General features: G+C 46.1%; 1 protein-coding gene across 4 annotated transcripts; it reads right to left on the reverse strand.

The window, feature by feature from the left end:
• Nucleotides 1–339: 339 nt before the first annotated feature.
• On the reverse strand, nucleotides 340–18,856 carry cracr2aa (calcium release activated channel regulator 2Aa). Of its 4 annotated transcripts, none has more exons than XM_028957555.1 (19): nucleotides 18,754–18,856; nucleotides 15,430–15,614; nucleotides 13,208–13,319; nucleotides 12,932–13,100; nucleotides 11,544–11,690; nucleotides 10,810–10,900; nucleotides 10,408–10,503; nucleotides 7,294–7,481; nucleotides 6,901–6,972; nucleotides 6,729–6,774; nucleotides 6,414–6,505; nucleotides 5,587–5,782; nucleotides 5,366–5,506; nucleotides 3,795–3,927; nucleotides 2,422–2,503; nucleotides 2,225–2,339; nucleotides 2,039–2,143; nucleotides 1,818–1,894; nucleotides 340–894 (listed from the first exon to the last, which is right to left on the reverse strand). In XM_028957555.1, exons 2-19 carry the CDS (start codon nucleotides 15,583–15,585, stop codon nucleotides 810–812), a joined length of 2,103 nt encoding a protein of 700 aa, XP_028813388.1. In that variant the 5' UTR covers nucleotides 15,586–15,614; nucleotides 18,754–18,856; the 3' UTR covers nucleotides 340–809. The 4 variants fall into 4 exon arrangements, with proteins under 4 accessions (XP_028813388.1, XP_028813389.1, XP_028813392.1 ...); XM_028957556.1 differs by lacking the exon at nucleotides 18,754–18,856 and adding an exon at nucleotides 18,542–18,718; XM_028957559.1 differs by lacking the exon at nucleotides 18,754–18,856 and adding an exon at nucleotides 17,223–17,396.
• Between the last annotated feature and the right edge of the window lie 1,736 nt (nucleotides 18,857–20,592).

The raw sequence follows: 20,592 nt of genomic DNA on the forward strand, positions 1-20,592 counted from the left end.
TGCATTCAAAAGTTGGCAATAAAGGAGGTGTTATTTTTAATAGACGTCAAGTGTCCACTAGGTGGCGCATCAAGCTCATCTGTAAAATACCCTCAACCTCCTTCATTCACTTCCACAAAAAGTGTCAGAAAGTCCTGCCCACGTTCTAAAATGACTGGAACCAATGTCAGCTGGATCATGCTTCTTATGCAACGCTTTTTAACCCTTACTGGCACAAATCAGATCACACACTGGTGGAAATAAACTTTATTTATTCGTAACGCGCAGCACAGACGTATTTACATTTATCCACATACATGTCAAACAGAGATTTTTAGAAACAAACTGTAGTGCAAAAATCACGGTGCTCGGACCCAAGAAAACACGGCGTTCATGTGGCAACCTTCACATCCACAACACTGTACACGAGTACTGGATCGACAGCATCGATTATGCGAACACTCCACAGCAGCCGCATCATTAAAACCAAATTACGCCGCCAGCCGGATTATTATTCAGGTAATGATGTGTAATTATGTTTGTGGTTTGTAAGCGTGGGCCCAGCAGGTGGTGGATATGGAACCAGAGCAGCGAAGAAACTTTCAACACACGTAAAAGGCTTCACCATTAACATTCATTTTCATAAAAATACCTATATCTCAGCCACTATGGACAATTAATATTATTTACATTATTTAAAGACATTTAAATAAGAACTATACTTCTATACAACACAACCTGGTGACTCGTGTATAATAAAGAGTGAGGAACACCGAGAAGATGGACGCCAACGTAGCGACTCCGAGTGAAATAAAAGGGGCGTGGCAGGCCTAGCAGCAGGCCTTCTTCCTGCAGGGGCTGCCCACCAGTTGCACCGTCTTCTCTTTCTGATGGTCCTCCTGCTCCTTCAGGATCCTGTTGGAGGACAAGATGAATAATAAGGATCTTGCATGGCCGATGAATCTGTAGAAATAGAATGAAGCCCAGCACATTCGTGCCTTTTTTTTTTTTTTAGTTCATCTTCTGATGGAACTTGAAAGGAGCAGCGGAATGAAAGTTACGTAAGCGCGAGGACGTGGTCCAGCGCTGCACCTCCGTTTTTTGCGGAGTGAGAGATACGGTATGGAAAGAACATACACGAGTGGAAAAGGGAGAAAGATAAATGAAAAACCGTGCCGCTGCCAGACCTTGAGCTGCACGGACGAGTTATTCATTTCTCAGCAGGCGACTGATAAGAATATTGGCAAAATACGACGGAACCGTCTTCTGTATTCAAAACGTCCCATAATCCACTGATTCATATTCCAATGCAGTGGTTCAATCATCCACAGCCTACTTAATATTCATATTTATATAAACGCCCCTTCAAAAATGATCCATCCATTTTCCATGTTTCATTTACAGTATTTATCAGACACCCTTATCCAGAGCTACTTACAATCAGTAGTTACGGGGACAGTCCCCCCTGGAGACACTCAGGGTTAAGTGTCTTGCTCAGGGACTGAGAGTGATTGTATATATATATACAAATACTGATTGTAAGTCGCTCTGGATAAGGGCGTCTGATAAATGCCGTAAATGGGACATGATGGTAGTGAGCGGGATTTGAACCAGGGTCTTCTGGTTCATAGACAAGTGTGTTACCCACTACGCCACTACCACCCTTTTCCTCAGGTCCGGCCTGTAGTGATTTATTTGCTTTAATCTGACTTTTTATTATTATTAAATTTCGTTTCATATATTTTAAGGACAGACTTCTAATGTTCGGTATAGTTGTCATTCCGTATTTTCAGCTAAACACGGCGTGGCGGTGGCGAGTGTATAAAAGCTCAGCTCACCGCGCCAAGCGGACCATGCAGTCCAGCACGTTGTGTCCGGAGCAGGCGCTGCACTCGTGGAACATCAGCTGTTTGTCCTAGAAGAGGCAGGGACAGAAGACAGTGGCGCACTGGTGACTCTTCTCACCCAACATCAGGTAAGAAACACCGAAACGACTGCAGCGCCCTGGGAGCGATCACATGACCTCGCATGACCCCGGGGTCACAGGGGTCACACTCACCTTGGCTAAAGCTTCGCCTACTTGTCCCGGCACCTGCCTTTGTTTATCCAGGTCCGCCTTGTTCCCCAAAAGCATGATGGGAAGATCTTCTTCCCCTGCGCCGTCCTGTGAAGGGTTGCATCAGCACTGACGTGACAAATCCAGTGAATGCGGAGGAGGAGACGCCACGAAGGTCACATGACCCACCTGCACACTGGCCAGCCAGTGGCGGACCGCGGTGAACGACTGCTCCGTGGTGACGTCGTACACGATCACCACCCCGTCCGCCTTGCGGAAAAACTGCTTGGTTATGCTGCGGTACCTGCGGGAGAGGGAGGGAGGGCGGGGCCGTGAGCGGAGTCGCGGCCTCTTAAATCCCACTGTCGCGCGCGTAGGAGACGCACCTCTCCTGACCGGCGGTGTCCCACAGCTGCAGCGCCACCTGGCTGCCATCCACCGTTAGTGTTTTCACTCTGTAGTCGATACCTGCAACATGCACATTACAATCAAACCACAAACTCTCACTGGGCCAGCGGTGGCCTGGCGGTTAAGGAGGCGGCCCCGTAATAATAAGGTTGCCGGTTCGAATTCCGATCCGCCACTGAGCAAAGCACCATCCCCACACACTGCTCCCCGGGTGCCTGTCATGGCTGCCCACTGCTCACCAATGGTGACGGTTAAATGCAGAGGACAAATTTCACTGTGTGCACCGTGTGCTGTGCATCACATGTGACAATCACTTCACTTTAACTTTAACAGCATCAACTTCATATCTACACTCTCTGATGGACGTGTAATGTCTACAGTCACCATGATTTCACCATCAGGGTGGGGAACTGAATTCTCTCTCTCGTCAGTGCATGTTTAAAAATGTATGGTCCACCGTGCCATCTCGTGCCATCTGACATTTCCCCCGCCCAATGTAAAATGGATTTTTGATGTTTCTGGGCGGTCCGGGAGAGATGAAAGGACACACACGCGTGCACAAACCCAGGCAATATTGATTTTAAGTGAAGTACTGAGGGCCTGAGCGTAACACGCCATGCCCACGCATTCCAGAGACCTTTGAATGATTTTATATGTCAGCCTGCTATTTGAGGCAGAATGGATTTAATCAACGAGCAGGACCTAAAAACACAGGGAGGTAATAAACTCCAGCATTTTCATATGATATATATATATACACACACACACTTCACATTTCTTACGGTGCTTGTGACTAAAAAGTTTAAAAATACTGAACTTTTGAAGCAAGGAGCAAACGCCAGCCAATTAAATCCATTTTAAAGTGAAGTGATTGTCACTTGTGATACACAGCAGCACAGCTGTGAAATGTGTCCTCTGCATTTAACCATCACCCTGAGTGAGCAGTGGGCACCATGACAGGCGCCCAGGGAGCAGTGTGTGGGGACGGTGCTTTGCTCAGTGGCACTTTGGTGGATTGGGATTCGAACCGTTGGCCTTCTGATTACGGGGTCGCTTCCTTAACCGCTAGGCCACCGCTGACAAAACGACATACATTTAACACGTGAAATATTTCAAATTTACACAATTAACACGTGACTTTTCATGAGAAGATCTGATATTTATCTGATACTCATTAGGTGCAAACTAAAACAAAATGGATTAATTTTAAGACTATAATCTGTACTGTAATGTATTTATAACAATAGTTAATAAAGAGGTGATTAAGTGATTATCTGTCTCATTTAATAAAACTCAGACATGTTCACACTCAGCAGACGTGAAGTTGCCGATCAGAACGACAGACACACACCCACTGTAGCCGAGGTCCCGGGGTGAAAACTGCCATCGCAGAAGCGGCGCAGCAGTGAGGTTTTCCCCACACTGGAGTTTCCCACCAGCACAACCTTAAAGAGGCGGTCCGGGGCGGAGGCCACGCCCTCTTCCTGATGCATCCACAGAGAGGAGACAAAACATTATTCATACACACATGAAACTACTACACACAATTACATATAAGGCACTCGATCGAGGACAGAATGTAGAGGAGTGGCGGCATATCGACTAATCAGGAAGAACTCAAGACTCACAAGTAGAGGTGTGGAACTTCACTGGTCTCACATTTCGATTCGATTACGATTACCAGTGCCTCGATATCGATGCATCACGATCCATGCCATAAATGTTCTACATGGTCACATGGTGTTTTTAAATACAAGAGTTAAGGTCTCGTACTCCTGTGTGGATGGTTGGATTTGCTACAAAAGTTTGTATTGTTCTCCAAGATGGTGGCCTGTAACCACTATAACTTAAAAAGTCTAATTTTACTGCAGTGACAGAAGGTCAAGAATTGAACAGACATTATTGTTCTACTGTAATACAAAGCAACAGTTTATAAGTCAGTTTTTCAGTATTTTATCAACTCAGTCACAGCATAGAAATTAGACGTTTTCTTTTCTGGCGTTTGTGGCGTCAGGGGAGTGTAGACTGAACACAGACGTTTTTCTGCTCATCGTAGCAAATCAAAGCGTCCATACAGTGTGCAGTACTCAATCTGTATACAGTCTAAATAGTCCCATCAGGGTGAAATGGGATGTTAATAGAAAGGTATTAGACATTCAAATAAATGATTGTTCCAGAAATCAGGTCTATAGTTACATCAAACTGTTTACAATTACAAATGTATTTTAATTAAATCTTGACAATAGAAGCCTTGAATGGGATTTTTGTGTTGTTCTCTTTCAAAGTGAACCGCCTGTAACCGCCTGGTTCAGACATCCGCGGCGTCAGGCGTGGACTGACCGAAAATCTAAAGCCACTTTCAGACCGAACGGTATAAAAATTGAACGATAATTTTTTTTACAGCCCCCATAAAATCACCAAGCAACGTCATTATAATATAATTGATTACGCATCGTCTGCATCGCGATGCATCGATTATACGATTAACACCCCTACTCACAAGGCTACAAAGGTTAAAAAACACGAAGAAGCACAGACACTCTAGAACCCTTCTAGTACTCTCTGTGGAATAGTCTGCCTTTATAGGACATGTTGTGAAACAAATTAACATAAAACTAATTTACAAACATGCAAAACACTTTACCTTATTGTAGTTGTGTGTAGTACATTCATGTGTGTATGAATAATTTTTTCATGCCAAAAAACACATTTTAAACACAGCAATAAGATAGATTTTTTTGGCATCTTTGTAAATTTGTTTTCACTTTTTGTTTTATAAACTGTTCATTTGTTTTCTGAAATGTTCATTTGATTAATTAAATGTTCATTTGTTTTCACTTTTTCTGAACTGATATTTGTTTTGCGCTTGTTGGACGCCGTATGTCCTACTATTATGTTGTCCTGTCGTGACGGTCAGCTTACAGCATGGACGGTCTCCTTGCCGACAGGCTGTCCACGGGGGGAGGTGGGCGTGCCTCTGCTCTCAGCGCTGGGGGTGCTGGTGAGGGAGGGGTGGATGCTGCTCATCTGCAGCTCGACACCTTCATCGTCATCCTCCTCCTCCTGCGGGCGAAGAGATGCGCTCAGACGCGTTTGTGCACAACAACTCGGCGTAACCGCGTGCTGCTAGCCGAGTGCCCCACCATGCCTTCCTCCGCCTCGCTCCAGTCCTGCAGTTGTGTCTGGTATCCGTCCTGCAGGAGCCCGGGCAGGTGATCTTCTTCGATGGAGATGATCCTCTGGAGACGGTGGCTGGAGGAGGGAGGACCGTCCACCACGGCCTGTCCACTCATCATGTCCCTCCTCTTACACTGGGGCAGAACTTCTTCCTCGTCATCACTAGTGAAGGTTTGGGGAAATATTTTGTAGATTTATTTATAGATTTTAAGGAATCCCCACTAGATCGAGCTGTCACGTGATCAATTTTGTAGATAGGATACAATGGAAGGTCAAGTCGAACTCAGAAACATGCAAGCTGTTCAAATGTCAGATTAAACACTTTTACGATATCCCTAATAGTAACAATTAAACGTAGCTATATGTTGGTTCTTTCCATGACTTCTTTTCTACAGTAGACTGATAAATGCTGGTCCCACTTCCTGTTGATGTTGTCATGCCACAGTTTAAGAGGTAGGAGCTGGCGCACATCGTGATAAGGAGGTTTAATGACAATTATGAAACAGAAAAAAAAAAAAAAATTACCAAGCGAAGGATGACGGAGCTATATACACACAGACACTAATTAACCTTTAATGACAATCCCGTGGCCCGGTGCCACCTGTTGATTTAGAGGTTAAGTACATTTTTATTGAGCTTTTTTATACACATTTTCATTTAATTCATGAAAATTTCCACACAGATTACTGATCAAATTTGTCTTTTGCTATACCGTTCAATTAAACGTAATCGAGTCTACCTCTGGGAACAAGCAGCCAAATCAGAGTTAAGTACGAACCACACTCAGCCGTACCTTTTAAACTGCGATCTCCTCTCTGCGTTTCTCACACTGATGGATCCAGGTCTCGGACTCCAAGTGGACGTCCTGGCTGAATTTTTTGGTGCCTGAGAAACCAAGCAAACACTGCAGTGAGCTTTACATGGCGAGCCTCAGATATGGAAGGATACGATCATTTTGTTTAATATACACAGGAATTGATTATCGTGGGCAGGGGAGTTCCACACCAAATAACCACATCAGAAGCACCAAGCAAACATTGTCTGATTCAATGTCCTTAAAGTGTCCTCAGGTAAAGAAATGTTGACTTTCCCACGGTCCAGCACTCACCTGAGAGTATGTATCGTGTTCGTCTCGTAAATGTTTGTTCATTTCTCTGAGGAAATGTGATAAAAGGACACAGATAAGTTCTGAGAGTGACAGCACCCGCTGGAATTTATGATTAACATAAGCAAGTCATGTAAAGATTTATTAAGCATCTGGACGGGTGTCTGGACCTCACCTCAACAGATCAAGCTGCTTCAGCAGACTGGTCCTCTCTCTCTGGAGGCCCTCCGTTATGCGGTACATCTCACTGCGGAGACAGGAACTGAGTACAGCCGCGGTCTGGTTTTTGTGCACACACTAAAAATAGTGCACAAAACGGATACGGATGCAGTACCTGTGTGACTTTACGGGGGCAGTGTGGCGAGATCTGCACTCAATATTTTGATGAATATTTTAAGATGCGGGTATTCATTTATTTACTTGGTTTGAGGCCTCGACACTGACCCCTGGTGGTAAGGAGTACCCACTACAGATCACGACGCACATTACGGACACAGTACGTAGCTCAAAGCGACTATATTTATGACTTAAGGGTTAAAAGGGACACGTTTCGTGAGGTCACACGTACATCTCTCGCTCCTCGTCCAGCCGGGACGCCTGCTCCTGCAGCAACGCCAGCTGCTCCTGCGCGAGCGCCAGCTCCTGGCTGGTGTGTTCCAGGTCGCGGCTCAGCTCCTCGTTGGTCTGTTTCAGCTTCATGTTTTGCACCTTGGTCTCCTGCCGCTCGCTGCTCAGCTCCCTGCACTGGAACTCCAGCTGAAACAAGCGCATGTTTGCTAATGGTGAGGTTATGTAATGACTGACAACCTGCATCCAAGCGCTCTCTTTTACTTTACTTTACTCGGCAGACGCTTTTATCCAAAGCGATTTACAGGAGGAAGACACCAGCAATTCTTGTTCCATTTCTATTGATTTGCACTTACAAAAACTAAGAGCCCTGATAAGGCCTAACTTGTCAGAAAAAGAACATTCTCGGAAATTGTTAAGTGCTAGACGAAGAAAACATTTTTTTTTTATTTAGTTTGTGTAGTGTGTGTGTGTGTGTGTGTGTGTGTGCATCTGAAATACTTTCTGAACAAGCTGGTTTTCAACTGCTTCTTAAAGGTGGTGGTAGTCTCGGTTAGTCGAACGGAGCAGGACAAGTTGTCCCACCAGCCAGGGACAATGAAGGAGAACAGAGTTGATTGGAATCGGAGACCCCGTGAAGAGGGAATTTTTCAGCCTCATTTCATTTGCAATTTCATTTCATTCTTTTCTAATCTGATCCAACATCAATGCTGCTGATTGGTCCATTCGTACTCATGCCAGGGCCACGACATAAAACAACACAACTTGGGTTTGAGCAGCCCCGGATTAAACATCTTAACTCAAAATAATCTTGAAGGATTTGGGGGATCTGGTAGATTCTGCCCAGTCCGTTGTTTCAGATCACAGTTTGAATGTAAAAGTGAGTTAGTGAACACATTATTCATCATCATTATGAGCTGTGGCTGCTGACAGTTTTGTGCATGTGCTTACTTTAGTGCACGAGGGCAGAGCGATAAGAAGCCATCTGAAGAGCTTCACAAGGCCGTGAGGATAAATATAGACCAAACGGCACATACCGAACCACACACACACACAAAGCGCCGGGACAACAGAGAGGTAGTGAAGGCATGAATGTGTGAAAAGTGAGAGATTTCACAGACGCACTCATCCAGCTGAAACTAGGTTCTGTGTCTGTTTTTATCAGGGCATCGTCACCTGTCCAGACAACAGTGTTGTAGTCAAGACCACCAAAACCGAGACCAAGACACCGCAGAGACCGGAGGGTACCGAGAGCAAGACCAAAACCAAAGCAGACCAGGCCTAGAATCCACATCACATTACTCAGATCAACTGTAGAGGAAAAAAGGCTGTGCCGTAAAAGAGTCATTATTTGTTCATTCGTGATATCTTTTCAATTATATTGTCCATCTTTCTCTCAATCAAAATATCCCAGATTTGCCATAATAGGGTTGTAGTAGCCTGGTGGGTAACACACTCGCATATGAACCAGAAGACCCAGGTTCGAACCCGACTTACTACCATCGCGCCCCTGAGCAGGACACTTAACCCTGTAACTACTGATTGTAAGTCGCTCTGGATAAGGGCGTCTGATAAATGATGTAAATGTAAAAATAATTACGAGGCCTGATGGAAAATAATATTCTCAGCAATCCTCTCCTATAAGCATTTTATCAGACATCGACAAAGTAAAGAGATGGGACGTACCAGAAAGATGTTCGTATTAAGTCTCTTATACCAGGGACAGAGTCCTTGCTATGAAGCTATGAATATGGATATGGAGATGTAATGGATCCTTCTTGTGTTAGTGACTTATTAAAGCGCAGAGTACGGAGACCCTAAAGTACCATGAACTGGGAAAAATTCTGCGCACAATTTGCATCTCTAAAAAGCACCTCACAATGGAACATCACATAATGAAACTAATGCTGCTCGTGCTCGCAGACACCGGATTCTAATCAGCTGGACTCGTTTTCCGCGCATACTGAAAAATCAAGGGGCTCAGCCCGAGGGGAGGCCTACACACACTTCGGTCCAGGAACAATTACAAGGTCTGGAGACAGTACTTCTGTCCTAATTCGGACCTAATTGCATTTGGCGCATTGATTCATGTGACAGGTTGAATCCGTTTGCCGTGTATATCGACGCTGAACAAGCAGCGACCCGAGAGTTATAGGGGCGACTTTATGGATGCTTTAGAAATATTACATAACTGTCCTCCTAAACTTGTGCACACAGACCGTGATACAGAAACGTGTGCATACATGATAATAATTTCTGCCCACAGTATAATTTTGTCCATTTCATGGTGCCTAATGGGTTTCGTAGTGGTGAGCTGGCTGCTTGGAGTAGACAGAATATCTCGCCCTGAACTAACTACCGTACTGTGCGTGCATACACGACATTCTTTGTCGGATTTAGGAGTTTTTTCCTCAGTCTGACGACGCCCCTCCGCGATTATCGGGTGCCACTCAGCCCACCCCGCCATCTCCTTGCTAATGGAAGCACTACAGCGCTACCAGACAACCTGCGTGGGGCGGAGCCAGTGTTGAGGCCAAAACTGGAAACAAACGTCACCCCAGCCTTTAAAAGTGGGGTTACAGGAAGTTATTTCACGTGAAATTTACATTTACCAGACTTACAATCAGTAGTTACAGGGACAGTCCCCCCCTGGAGACACTCAGGGTTAAGTGTCTTGCTCAGGGACACAATGGTAGTAAGTGGGATTGAACCTGGGTCTTCTGGTTCACACTCGGCGAGTGTGTTACCCACTAGGCCACTACCACCTGAAATGAAGGGATTACGGCCTGAGTGGTGGGACGTGTGAAGTGGGGCTGTAAAGGTCGAGGTCAAGGAAGTAGAGGTCAGATTTACATTTACATTTAAGGCGACTTACAACGTGCTTCCATGTTACAATCAATGAAATGAACAGTTCTGGTTCAGTAGGACCCCCAACTATGAATACAATCTTTTTATTCCCTTTGTTGTATGCATAAGTAAGACAATAAGAGTTTAACACAGTCCTACAACAGCTCACCAACAGACAGTAAACAAAGTCTAAATACAACGATACAACTTTGAGTCTGTTGGGTTTTTCAGGCCCGGTTACAGCTCTCGTGTGGAGAGACGGACTCACCCTCTTCTGCTTCTGGAACAGCAGATCCAGCTCGTGCTCTTTGGTGGAGAGCTTGTGTTCCAGGTCCTGACTGCGCGACAGGAAACGCTCCGAGTCCTGCAGGGTTCAAACGGTCAAGAAAAGAACAGCATCAGCGACATACGCTGACCTGTCACCTGTTGTAATGTGTTAACGTGAGTTAGCACCCACAAAAAATAAATAAATAAATATAAATGTACTCAACCAAACATTATTATAAAAAGCATTTAAATGAAGTCAATGCTTTGATTAAGTTTGACTGATTTTTCGGAATATTCATATATGCATTGAAAATAAGGGTCTTGAGTCAAATACTTGGGATTTATTAAGTAAATGTCCTCAAATGTTGGATTTTTGCTTTTCAGCTTCGTGGGATCTCTGCACCTGCAGCATGATTCGGTCCTTCTCGTTCTTAATCTGCTGCTCCATCTCTTCATACAGCCTCTGGATCTCGTCGTCATGCGTTGCCGCCTTCCTACAGACGGGTTTGCGCAATCAGCACGTAAACAGTAGGAAAGGACAGACGAATGACAGATGTCTTGTTTAATGACTATGCTTCTACTCGAAGACGCTTTTAAAGCTCCTCGGAGTCAGGCGAAAATGAAACTCAGGTGTCAAATGAAGACACAAGCGAAATGTGTCACTGTCTGACTGCATGGTTGAAGAGCATAAGGGGCTAATGAAAGCTTTTCTTTCCTCATAATTCTCTCTCGCTGCAAAAGACACAAGGCTTTATGCAAATGAGCTTTTCCCCCCAAAAGCACCACTGCGGCCAGACGGTAAAACCTGGTGCTTATTTTCCTGGAACCTGCCAGAAGAGCAACGTGACTACGGCCCATGTGACAGCGCACCTGGGGCCAATAAAACGTGCAAAAATTATGCCTCTGATAGACAGTTCACACAGATTTCTGATTACAAGTCGTCAAATGTATTTGATGGGAGCCATTATGTAGCATCACATCAAATTAGCACCCCAAATAAAGGCTGAAATTACGTGCAGCGTAATACTGCAGGTGAAATTCATGACAGGACCACGAGGATGGAAGGAAATGGCCAATAAAGTCAAATATCTGTTCGAGCCATAATATACACACACAGCGACAGCTCATGGCACCGACCTCTTGAGGGCGCTCTCCATCTCCCTCCTCTCCTGATTGGCCTCTTTGATCTGCAGCGTGACTCTGGCCAGAAACTCCTCGAAGTTGGACAGCAGGCGAGGCTCGTCCCGTCGCAGCTGAGCCCACAGGCTGCGCACCTCAGTCGGCCTGAGAGGACCAGGGCAGAGAGAGACTTCAGAATATGCATTTGTGTGTCTTATACTGAAATCATAAATATTTCTATATATAAATATGTTTGATGCTACACAATTAATGCAGTCAATAATGAAATAATTCATTCAAACGAATGCTGCCGTTCCCCAACGCTACAGGTGAGTTTCAGTCGTCTCTGCTTGGTCCAGTGAACAGACCCACCGGTGGGACCAAGCCCGCTGTGACATTTACCCGACTACTGAGTCCACTAGCTTGGGGACCGGGACAGAACGACCTTTACTACGATCAATGCAAGGAGAGGCATGACACACGTGCATCAGAGGAGTGGACAATCGTCACAGACTCTCCTTTGCCAAAAAGCTCCAGTCTTTTGCCGGCTTCTGCAATCAGAACACATTCTGCCCAAAAAGTGACTTCCAACTACAGTGCGTGGAATTTCTATATACATATACAGTCCAGGCCAAAAGTTTGGACACCTTCTCATTCAACGTGTTCTCTTTATCTTCATGACCATTTACGTGGGTAAATTCTCACTGAAGGCATCAAAACTATGAATGAACACATGTGGAGTTCTGTACTTAACAATAAAAGGTGAAATAAGTGAAAACATGTTTTATATTCTAGTTTCTTTGCTCTGATTACTGCTTTGAACACTCTTGGCATTCTCTCGATGAGCTTCAAGAGGTCGTCACCTGAAATGCTTCTCCAACAGTCTTGAAGGAGTTCCCAGAGGTGTTTAGCACTTGTTGGTCCAGCTCACCCCAAACCATCCGGATTGGGTTCAGGTCCGGTGACTGTGGAGGTCAGGTCTCCACTTTTTGTTAAGTACAGAACTCCACATGTGTTCATTCATAGTTCTGATGCCTTCAGTGAGAATCTACCAACGTAAATGGTCATGAAGATAAAGAAAACACGTTGCATGAGAAGATGTCCAAACTTTTGGCCTGTACTGTATAAAAAATAACCTTTCTTCCATAATCTACTCTGCCTAACAAAATTAATGCATTGTAATTAAAAAGTAAATAAATAAAAAATATTGCCATGAAATGAGACTTGCCGTATGGCAGACACTGGTTATAGAAAAATATTTAAATGCATTGAGATGGTTAAACGTGCCATCAGCCCTAAACTAGCAGTAGTCTGGACAATGATTATTACTCGTACTGGCTTTGGAGCAACACTTAGGAGAAGAGCCTCCGAATGGTAACGCTGGTGAAGAACATGTTCACACTCACTCCTCAAACACATTGCTGGCACCCAGACTGTCCATCAGCATGCAGAAATGTTTCTCCTCCTCTTCCTCATCTCTCCCCCGGCTTTCCTCCCAGCGGCTCTCGTACAGCACCTCCGGGGACGACGTCTTTCTGGCCTCAGCCTCCGCTGGGTTACCAAACATGAACTCGCCTGAGATGAAGAGGAGGGCAGGAGTTGTCAAGTGCAACAAATATTGATGAGCATGTAGTCGCAGGACCAGTCACGTATTAGTGTGTGTCACAGGGCAAGAAACCCACTGAATCCAGAAGAGAACTCTTCCAAGGTGAGGTACCCATTGCCATCAGCATCCAGAGTGTCAAAGACGTCCTCCAGATCCTCCGCGCTGAGTGGCAGTTCCTTGTGCAGCCTCTGTTCAACACACACACACATCATTTGGATATGAGGCCAAGAAAAACACATGAACGCGCAACATAAATTGAGGAATCGGGCATAAAAATGGCAAAAACAAGCAAATAGTCATTCCATACTGGCAGCTCCGGCAACACCCTGGCAGCAGGACAGCCATCTGGCAAGTGACACATGGGCATAGTCACTCATAAACTCTGTGCAAACACCTGGGAAGTCCTATAACCTTACCAGACTGCAGTGTTACGTGCTAAATAAAATCCCATACACAACCTTATCTGCTGACTGGCTGTCGATCAGAGTGGTCTAAAGTGACAGCTATCATCAAACTGAAAATCCTGCTGAAACCGTTGTTTTAATGGCAAATTAAACAGTATAGTTGTTTTTGGCAGCAGTCTGTCATTTTATGTTTTATTAGTAACATCCAGACTCATTTTAGTCAAGTTTCAGTCGACTAAAATTCTGAGCATTTTAGTCTTTTTTTTGTCAGAATTATGCATGACTATTTTAGTCTAGTTTAGTAATTCAATTCTATTTAACCCAGTCAATATAGTACAAGTATCTGTACCTGAACAAACACATTTTCATTTAGTCAAAACCATTTCATAATTAAATCAAGGTTATCTTCTCATTATATTACTGTTTATTGTACCTTATATACTAAAAAATACTCAACATCCATTCCAGACGCTATTATTTCTAATAACGCGATTAAACAAGAAGCACATTTAGTCTGGATTTTATTAGTCAAGAATATTACATAGTATGTTTCATTACAGTTACCAGCATTTACGCTGCGTAAGTAACGAAAGGTTTGACAAACGTCAAGGTTTGTTGAAGATATTGAATCATAAATTTCGTTGAGGAAATCAACACTATCATCAGGCAAGACATTTTACAACTCAAGGATTCCTCAATATACGGTATTGTGCTCCATTATCTTGTATGCATCCGTGAGCCACAGCCTCTCCTACAGTCAAAAAGTTCAAGATTTTTTTTACTGAACTGTAACGTTTGGCTTTTTAAATATTATTTGGTATATATTATTTGGTATATAACTGGTTTGACTGACCTTGACGACAAACTTGAAGAAATTAATAGATTTATTTTACTTCATAGGCAGTAATGTTGTCTTATGCGTCAACGGTTGAGATTAACCAACTTAAACCAAATTATCGGCAGTAACATTTTGCCAAAGATGAACAAAAACAATATTGTTTCTGTGATGCTGTTAAATTTTACGATGAACTGCCGCAAGAAGATGACTGGACGAGTGTCTCTCAGTGAACAGTTCGCACAGCTTGCTGCCGCTTTTGTGTATGGCGTGCAAGTCGCACTTGTTCGAAAAACACGGGCAGCCGTTTTAATGCTCGATTATGTGTCCCCAAATCGCAGGACGTGCACATGTGACCTGTCGACGTCGGCGCTCCCCTCTGCAGTCATACAGTGGGTCGCGTGGGGGACACCAAAAGGATATGGAAATGAGAGCGTGGCAGCGCGCCGCTTACATCAACAGCCGGCGGACGTGAATAAAGATGAACGCGGACGGTTGTTGGTGCGTTTTCCCCCATAAATGGCGGATCAAAGGTAGGGCACCTTTTAAAGGCGCTCTTCAGTGAGGAGGACCAGGCCGTGTTCCATCAAAGGGCCCATCGGCCGCCAATCTGCACAACAATGCCGCCGAAGGAGAAGCATCACAAAAGCACGATCCTGTGTATTCGACTCCACAGTATACATCCCACACATGCATAATAAACCACACACACAAAGTGAGGAAAACACGAGTTGGACCGGAGCTCAACCACATCTCACCAAACAAGGAAAGGACTGTTGAACCCTTACTAGGAGTATTATTTTTCTATTTCTCACCAGTTTCAGATAATAACACAAGTAAAGACCATAAAAGAACACAAATGAATTGAGAAGAGCTGCATTTACAACCATGTTAATAATAAATCCACCAATCAGAACATCGGTGTGGATGGTGAAGTGATGCGAGGAGGATTAATAGCGAAAGGGCAAATGAGAAAGTACCTCCGTAGCAAACAAAATGCACAAGTGAACGGAAAAAATACGTTTTTTGGGGGGGTTGTGCGGTGGCCTCGGTTTTCACCTGCATGTCTCGGCGCGTGATGAAGCCCTTGTCCTCGAGGTCACAGATCTGGAAGAACTCCTGCGTCTTCTCCAGGACGGCGCTGCCATCGGCGGTGGCCTCGCTGTTGGCCCTCCTCGCGCGGGACCCCCGGGACGCGATGGTGAGAGCTGCCATGGCGTCCGTCACACCCCCCACGCCCCTCTCTGTAACACGGGCCAGAGAGAGAGAGAGAGAGAGAGAGAGAGAGAGAGAGAGAGAGAGAGAGAGAGAGAGAGAGAGAGAGAACTAGTCTTACTGCTGCTTGGAGCAACATCAGCACCAATACTCAACAATGTCACCGTAATCGCTTAGCAACCGCCTCTTTATCGAGACCATGGAGCTCCACGCATGAGCAGATAGGGGGGGAATAAAGAAAAGACAAAGACCAGGACCAGGCCTCCTTCACCCTCTTCCTGTCACCCCTGGATATGTCTTTTAATTCTGGATGGCACCTCCTAACGCCAGCGCCAACGTCACGGTCACACCAGGAACCGTCCATCTGAGTGGATTTTAGCCAAATTATCACCAACCACAGACTTCGGAGACAGGACATAAACTCCACGGCCTTCAAAACCCAACAAAATGCTTGTGCAGTGGACAGAGTGAATAGCGACTCGTCCCCCAGCAAGCCCGCGATTTGGGATTCGGTGGCCGGTCATCTGAATCATCACATTGAGATTCGATTAGTAGAAAACGATGCATTGCAGCGTTGGAACAGATGCATCCTGCATTTTTAACACGGCTCACACCTAAATTTGTTCTGAGATTGTCCCACCGAGGGTGTCCGACTTGGATTACCGCAAATCCGTAGCACGTCAAGTTCAACTGCAGCAGGACTAAACAGAATGCTTTATTTTCAGGCCAGGACGACCTTTTTTTTTTTATTTGTTTTGCACAAAAAAAGCTAATTGACTTTACTGTGAATTTTTTTTTATTTTACTTCTACGAGAAGGCTCACAACGCCGTACTTTTACTTGAGCGAGTTAGAAACTATACTCTTACTTCGCTGAATTGGGCAACACTCGACTTGTTGCTTTTTTTATTATTAAATCAGACGTAGCCATGCAGTCACATGACCACACGCAAGCCGTGACAAACTCGCCACACAGAGGAGACGAGGAACTCAAATAAAAGGTTACGGTACGAAGACAGAATCCCAGTCTTTCATATCATCTTCACAAACCATTTAGCGCCATAAGCTAAATAGACCTCTTCACATTTCCTGTAGCGTTAGCATTTAGCTGTTTTATTAACATAGCAATGCTAACAGGCATAATTAGCAAATATATATAATTTAAAAAAAAAAGTGAAGTGATTGTCACGTGAGACACAGCAGCACAGCACATGGTGCACACAGTGAAATTTGTCCTCTGCATTTATCCCATCACCCTGAGTGAGCAGTGGGCAGCCATGACAGGCGCCCGGGGAGCAGTGTGTGGGGACGGTGCGTTGCTCAGTGGTACCTCGGCAGATCGGGATTCGAACCGGCTACCTTCTGATCACGCTTCCTTAACCGCTAGGCCACCACTGCCCCAAATACAGTTTGTACACTTGGATTTAGTCTATTAATTACTACAAAACACACTTTATTATTATTATTAGGAAATACCAGAATTAGCACAATTCTATATTTTTTGTTTGAATACATTGTATTTTAAAGAAACAACTCAGTGCTTGATAGTGTAGTTGTTGTATCACTACATACTTCAGAACTCTTACTTGAGTCATTTTTGCATTTTTGAGTATTGATATTTGAGCGACGCTCCTCATACCTGCGTGCAGTTTCTTTCGTTCTGAATACAGCGCGAGGCTTCAGCGAACCACCTACACGCCTCTTCGTGGTAAAACCACACCGGGCCGGCCGCGGACGTCCTGCGTCTCGCGAGGCACGTTCACCCACATTGTGCTTTGTGTCTCCTCCACCTTTGTTTCTGGTCTCCGCTCTCTTTGCGTGATCTTTTTCATTTCCTCATCTGCTTTTGGGGGGGCAGTAGCCTAGTGTGTAAAACACACGCCTACCAACCAGAAGACCGCAAAGTCCCAGGTTCAAACCCCACCTACTACCATCGTGTCCCTGAGCAAGACACTTAATCCTGAGTGTCTGTAAATATTGACTGCAAGTTGCTCTGGATAAGGACGCCTGGTAAATGATGTAAAGGTAAATGCCCAGTCTGATGCATCTCAGTCCTTACAATCAGTAGATACAGGGACAGTCCCCACCCGGAGACACTCAGGGTTAAGTGTCTTGCTCAGGGACACGATGGTAGTAAGTGGGGTTCGAACCCTTTGTGTTCATATATTGGCAAAGCGATTTTCCCACTCGTGGGTCTAATTAAGACTTATCTTATCTTGTCTACATTTGACTGCCGGTAATCTCTCGTGACAACACGAGAACGGCATCACCGTTCCTCAGTCAGAAAGTCCTAAAGCGGGGCCTGGTTCGGGCGGGTGTAGGAGCGCACCGGTGGACTTTTTACATTTCACCAAGGGAGCGCGACATCTCGCCTGGCACCGAGGGAAAAGCCACGAGAACAACGGCGTTTGAAACACCACGGGCCTTCGCGCGTTCGTCCGATTCCGAAACGAATGTACACCAGCACGCCTACTCTATGTGATCGCATCACGGGGCATCAAATACGAATCACTTTATCGGTTTCATTCACGCTGCTTCTTGTTTATAACCTCACACAATTCGGAGCTCTGGGAAAAAGAAGCACCATTATTAACAATCTGGAGAACCTCTTCTGGAGAACCTCTTCTGGAGAACCTCTCTGTAGGTTTACTCCGGTATCGGGTTAACTAATTTCAGTCCTATTTCATTATTGCCCCTGGTAGTGTTAGGAACTAGTTGATCCACGTGTCAGATCATGCAACATGAAGGCCACGCACAGAGAAGCACCGGACCAGACCGTGTTTGACTTTAAAGGCGTGTGAGGCGTCTCAAACACGGGACTCGCCCAGAACGAACTTCAGCTCCAGACGACATGCGTTTTTCATTCAATGCGACTCGATTTAAACGCAATTAAAAAGCAGAAGACGTGCGATTAACAAGTGCGGCTTGCTTTTAATGAGCGCGTTTTACAACGTTTACCCGCTTACAGCGACTCTGGTCCACAATCCGACAGCCATCGCCGCTCCTCTCCTCTCACGGCCGGCATTTCCCGTCCGTCCTGTTCAGCATCCTGATTCTAACGCAAACACCGGCGGAAAGTAACTTTACTCCGCAGAGTAAACTACTTCCTGTAGGTGCAGCTGCGCGGTGCGTGTGGCGGAGGAGCCGCAGGTCGCCCTTTAAAAAGTTACCTCGATCCGGCGCGGAGCGCAGACGCGTGTTTCCCTGCGGAGTCCGGCGGTTCTGGACGGACTCCGTCCGCCTCCACGGGGCTCCTTTCCTCCGGCCCGCCTGCTTAACTCCGACCCGCCCACTTTCTTCTGGCCCGCCTACTTTACTCAGGCCCGCCTGCTTAACTCCGACCCGCCCACTTTCTTCTGGCCCGCCTACTTTACTCCGGCCCGCCTGCTTAACTCCGACCCGCCTACTTTCCTCCGGCCCGCCTGCTTAACTCCGACCCGCCTACTTTATTCTAGCCCGCCTACTTTACTCCGGCCCGCCTGCTTAACTCCGACCCGCCCACTTTATTCTGGCCCGCCTACTTTACTCCGGCCCGCCTGCTTAACTCCGACCCGCCTACTTTCCTCCGGCCCGCCTGCTTAACTCCGACCCGCCTACTTTATTCTGGCCCGCCTACTTTACTCCGGCCCGCCTGCTTTACTCAAGCCCGCCTGCTCTACTCAGGCCCGCCTGCTTAACTCCGACCCGCTTATTTTCATCAGGCCCGCCTCCTTTAATCCGGACCACCTACTTTCCTCCGGACCGCCCACTTTACTCCGACCCACCTTCTTTGATCTGGCCCGCCTTCTTTACTCCTACCCGCCTATTTTCCTCCGGACCGCCTACTTTCCTCCGACCCGCCTACTTTCACCTGGCCCGCCTTCTTTACTCCGACCCGTTTATTTTCATCTGGCCCGCCTCCTTTAATCCGGACCACCTACTTTCCTCCGGACCGCCCACTTTACTCCGACCCACCTTCTTTGATCTGGCCCGCCTTCTTTACTCCTACCCGCCTATTTTCCTCCGGACCGCCTACTTTCCTCCGACCCGCCTACTTTCACCTGGCCCGCCTTCTTTACTCCGACCCGTTTATTTTCATCTGGCCCGCCTCCTTTAATCCGGACCACCTACTTTCCTCCGGACCGCCCACTTTACTCCGACCCACCTTCTTTGATCTGGCCCGCCTTCTTTACTCCTACCCGACTATTTTCTTCCGGACCGCCTATTTTCCTCCGACCCGCCTACTTTCTTACGACCCGCCCCCTTTCCTCCGGCCCTCCTCCTTTTCTCCGGCCCGCCTACTTTATTCCGACCCGCCTACTTTCCTCCGGACCGCCTACTTTCCACCGACCCGCCTCCTTTTCTTCCGACCCGCCTCCTTTACTCCGCCCCGATCAGAGGAGGCCTTCAACGGGCCTCCACGGTTACCGTGGCAACCGCATGTTTCCCCCAATTGAAGTGCGCATCCACCCCAGTTCTATGTCCGTCTACGGAACGCTGCTGTTTGGGCGCAGAATCCTGAGGCGCCGCATTTATACACCTGTCCGTGTTCCGTGGCGGCCTAGCGGGTGCGGAGGCGGACCCGTAATCGTGAAGGTCGCCGGTTCGAATCCCGAACCGTCCCCACACACAGTGTCGTGGCTGCTGTGCTCTGCAGAGGACGAGTTTAATTATGTGCGGTGCTCCACTTCACTTACATTCAGCAAACTGGAAATTAGCAGCTTCCTCTTACAGCTCCATTTGAATTAAATTTACTTCGCTTCTCCATAGTCGGATGGAAATAACTGTTCAGGTGGATGGAGTTCGTTTAAACGTCGGGAAAGGGCGCCACCCTCCGGCTACTCAATCAAATTACTGCAGTGTTAAGCGTTGTAAAGTACCCGAAATCTCCACTTAAGAAAAAGTAAAGCTATCGTGCCAGAAAGGTTAAAGTAAACTATTAATATATGACTTGAATTAAAGTCTTAAAGGATATTATATATTTTGAACCAAGTACCAATAGTGATTCCCTGATATTTAATATACTCAAG

The sequence above is a fragment of the Denticeps clupeoides genome, chromosome 17 (assembly GCF_900700375.1).
Source record: "Denticeps clupeoides chromosome 17, fDenClu1.1, whole genome shotgun sequence".
Classification (NCBI taxonomy): Eukaryota; Metazoa; Chordata; class Actinopteri; order Clupeiformes; family Denticipitidae; genus Denticeps; species Denticeps clupeoides.

Bases quoted from the DNA above. Each gene is read 5' to 3' on its own strand.
- cracr2aa (XM_028957555.1), bottom strand. From the start codon at position 15,585: ATGGCAGCTCTCACCATCGCGTCCCGGGGGTCCCGCGCGAGGAGGGCC. The intron at 13,101-13,207 runs GTGGGTTTCTTG...TCTTCATCTCAG, and splicing joins AGAGTTCTCTTCTGGATTCA to GCGAGTTCATGTTTGGTAAC. The intron at 2,340-2,421 runs GTGCGTCTCCTA...CCTCTCCCGCAG, and splicing joins GACACCGCCGGTCAGGAGAG to GTACCGCAGCATAACCAAGC.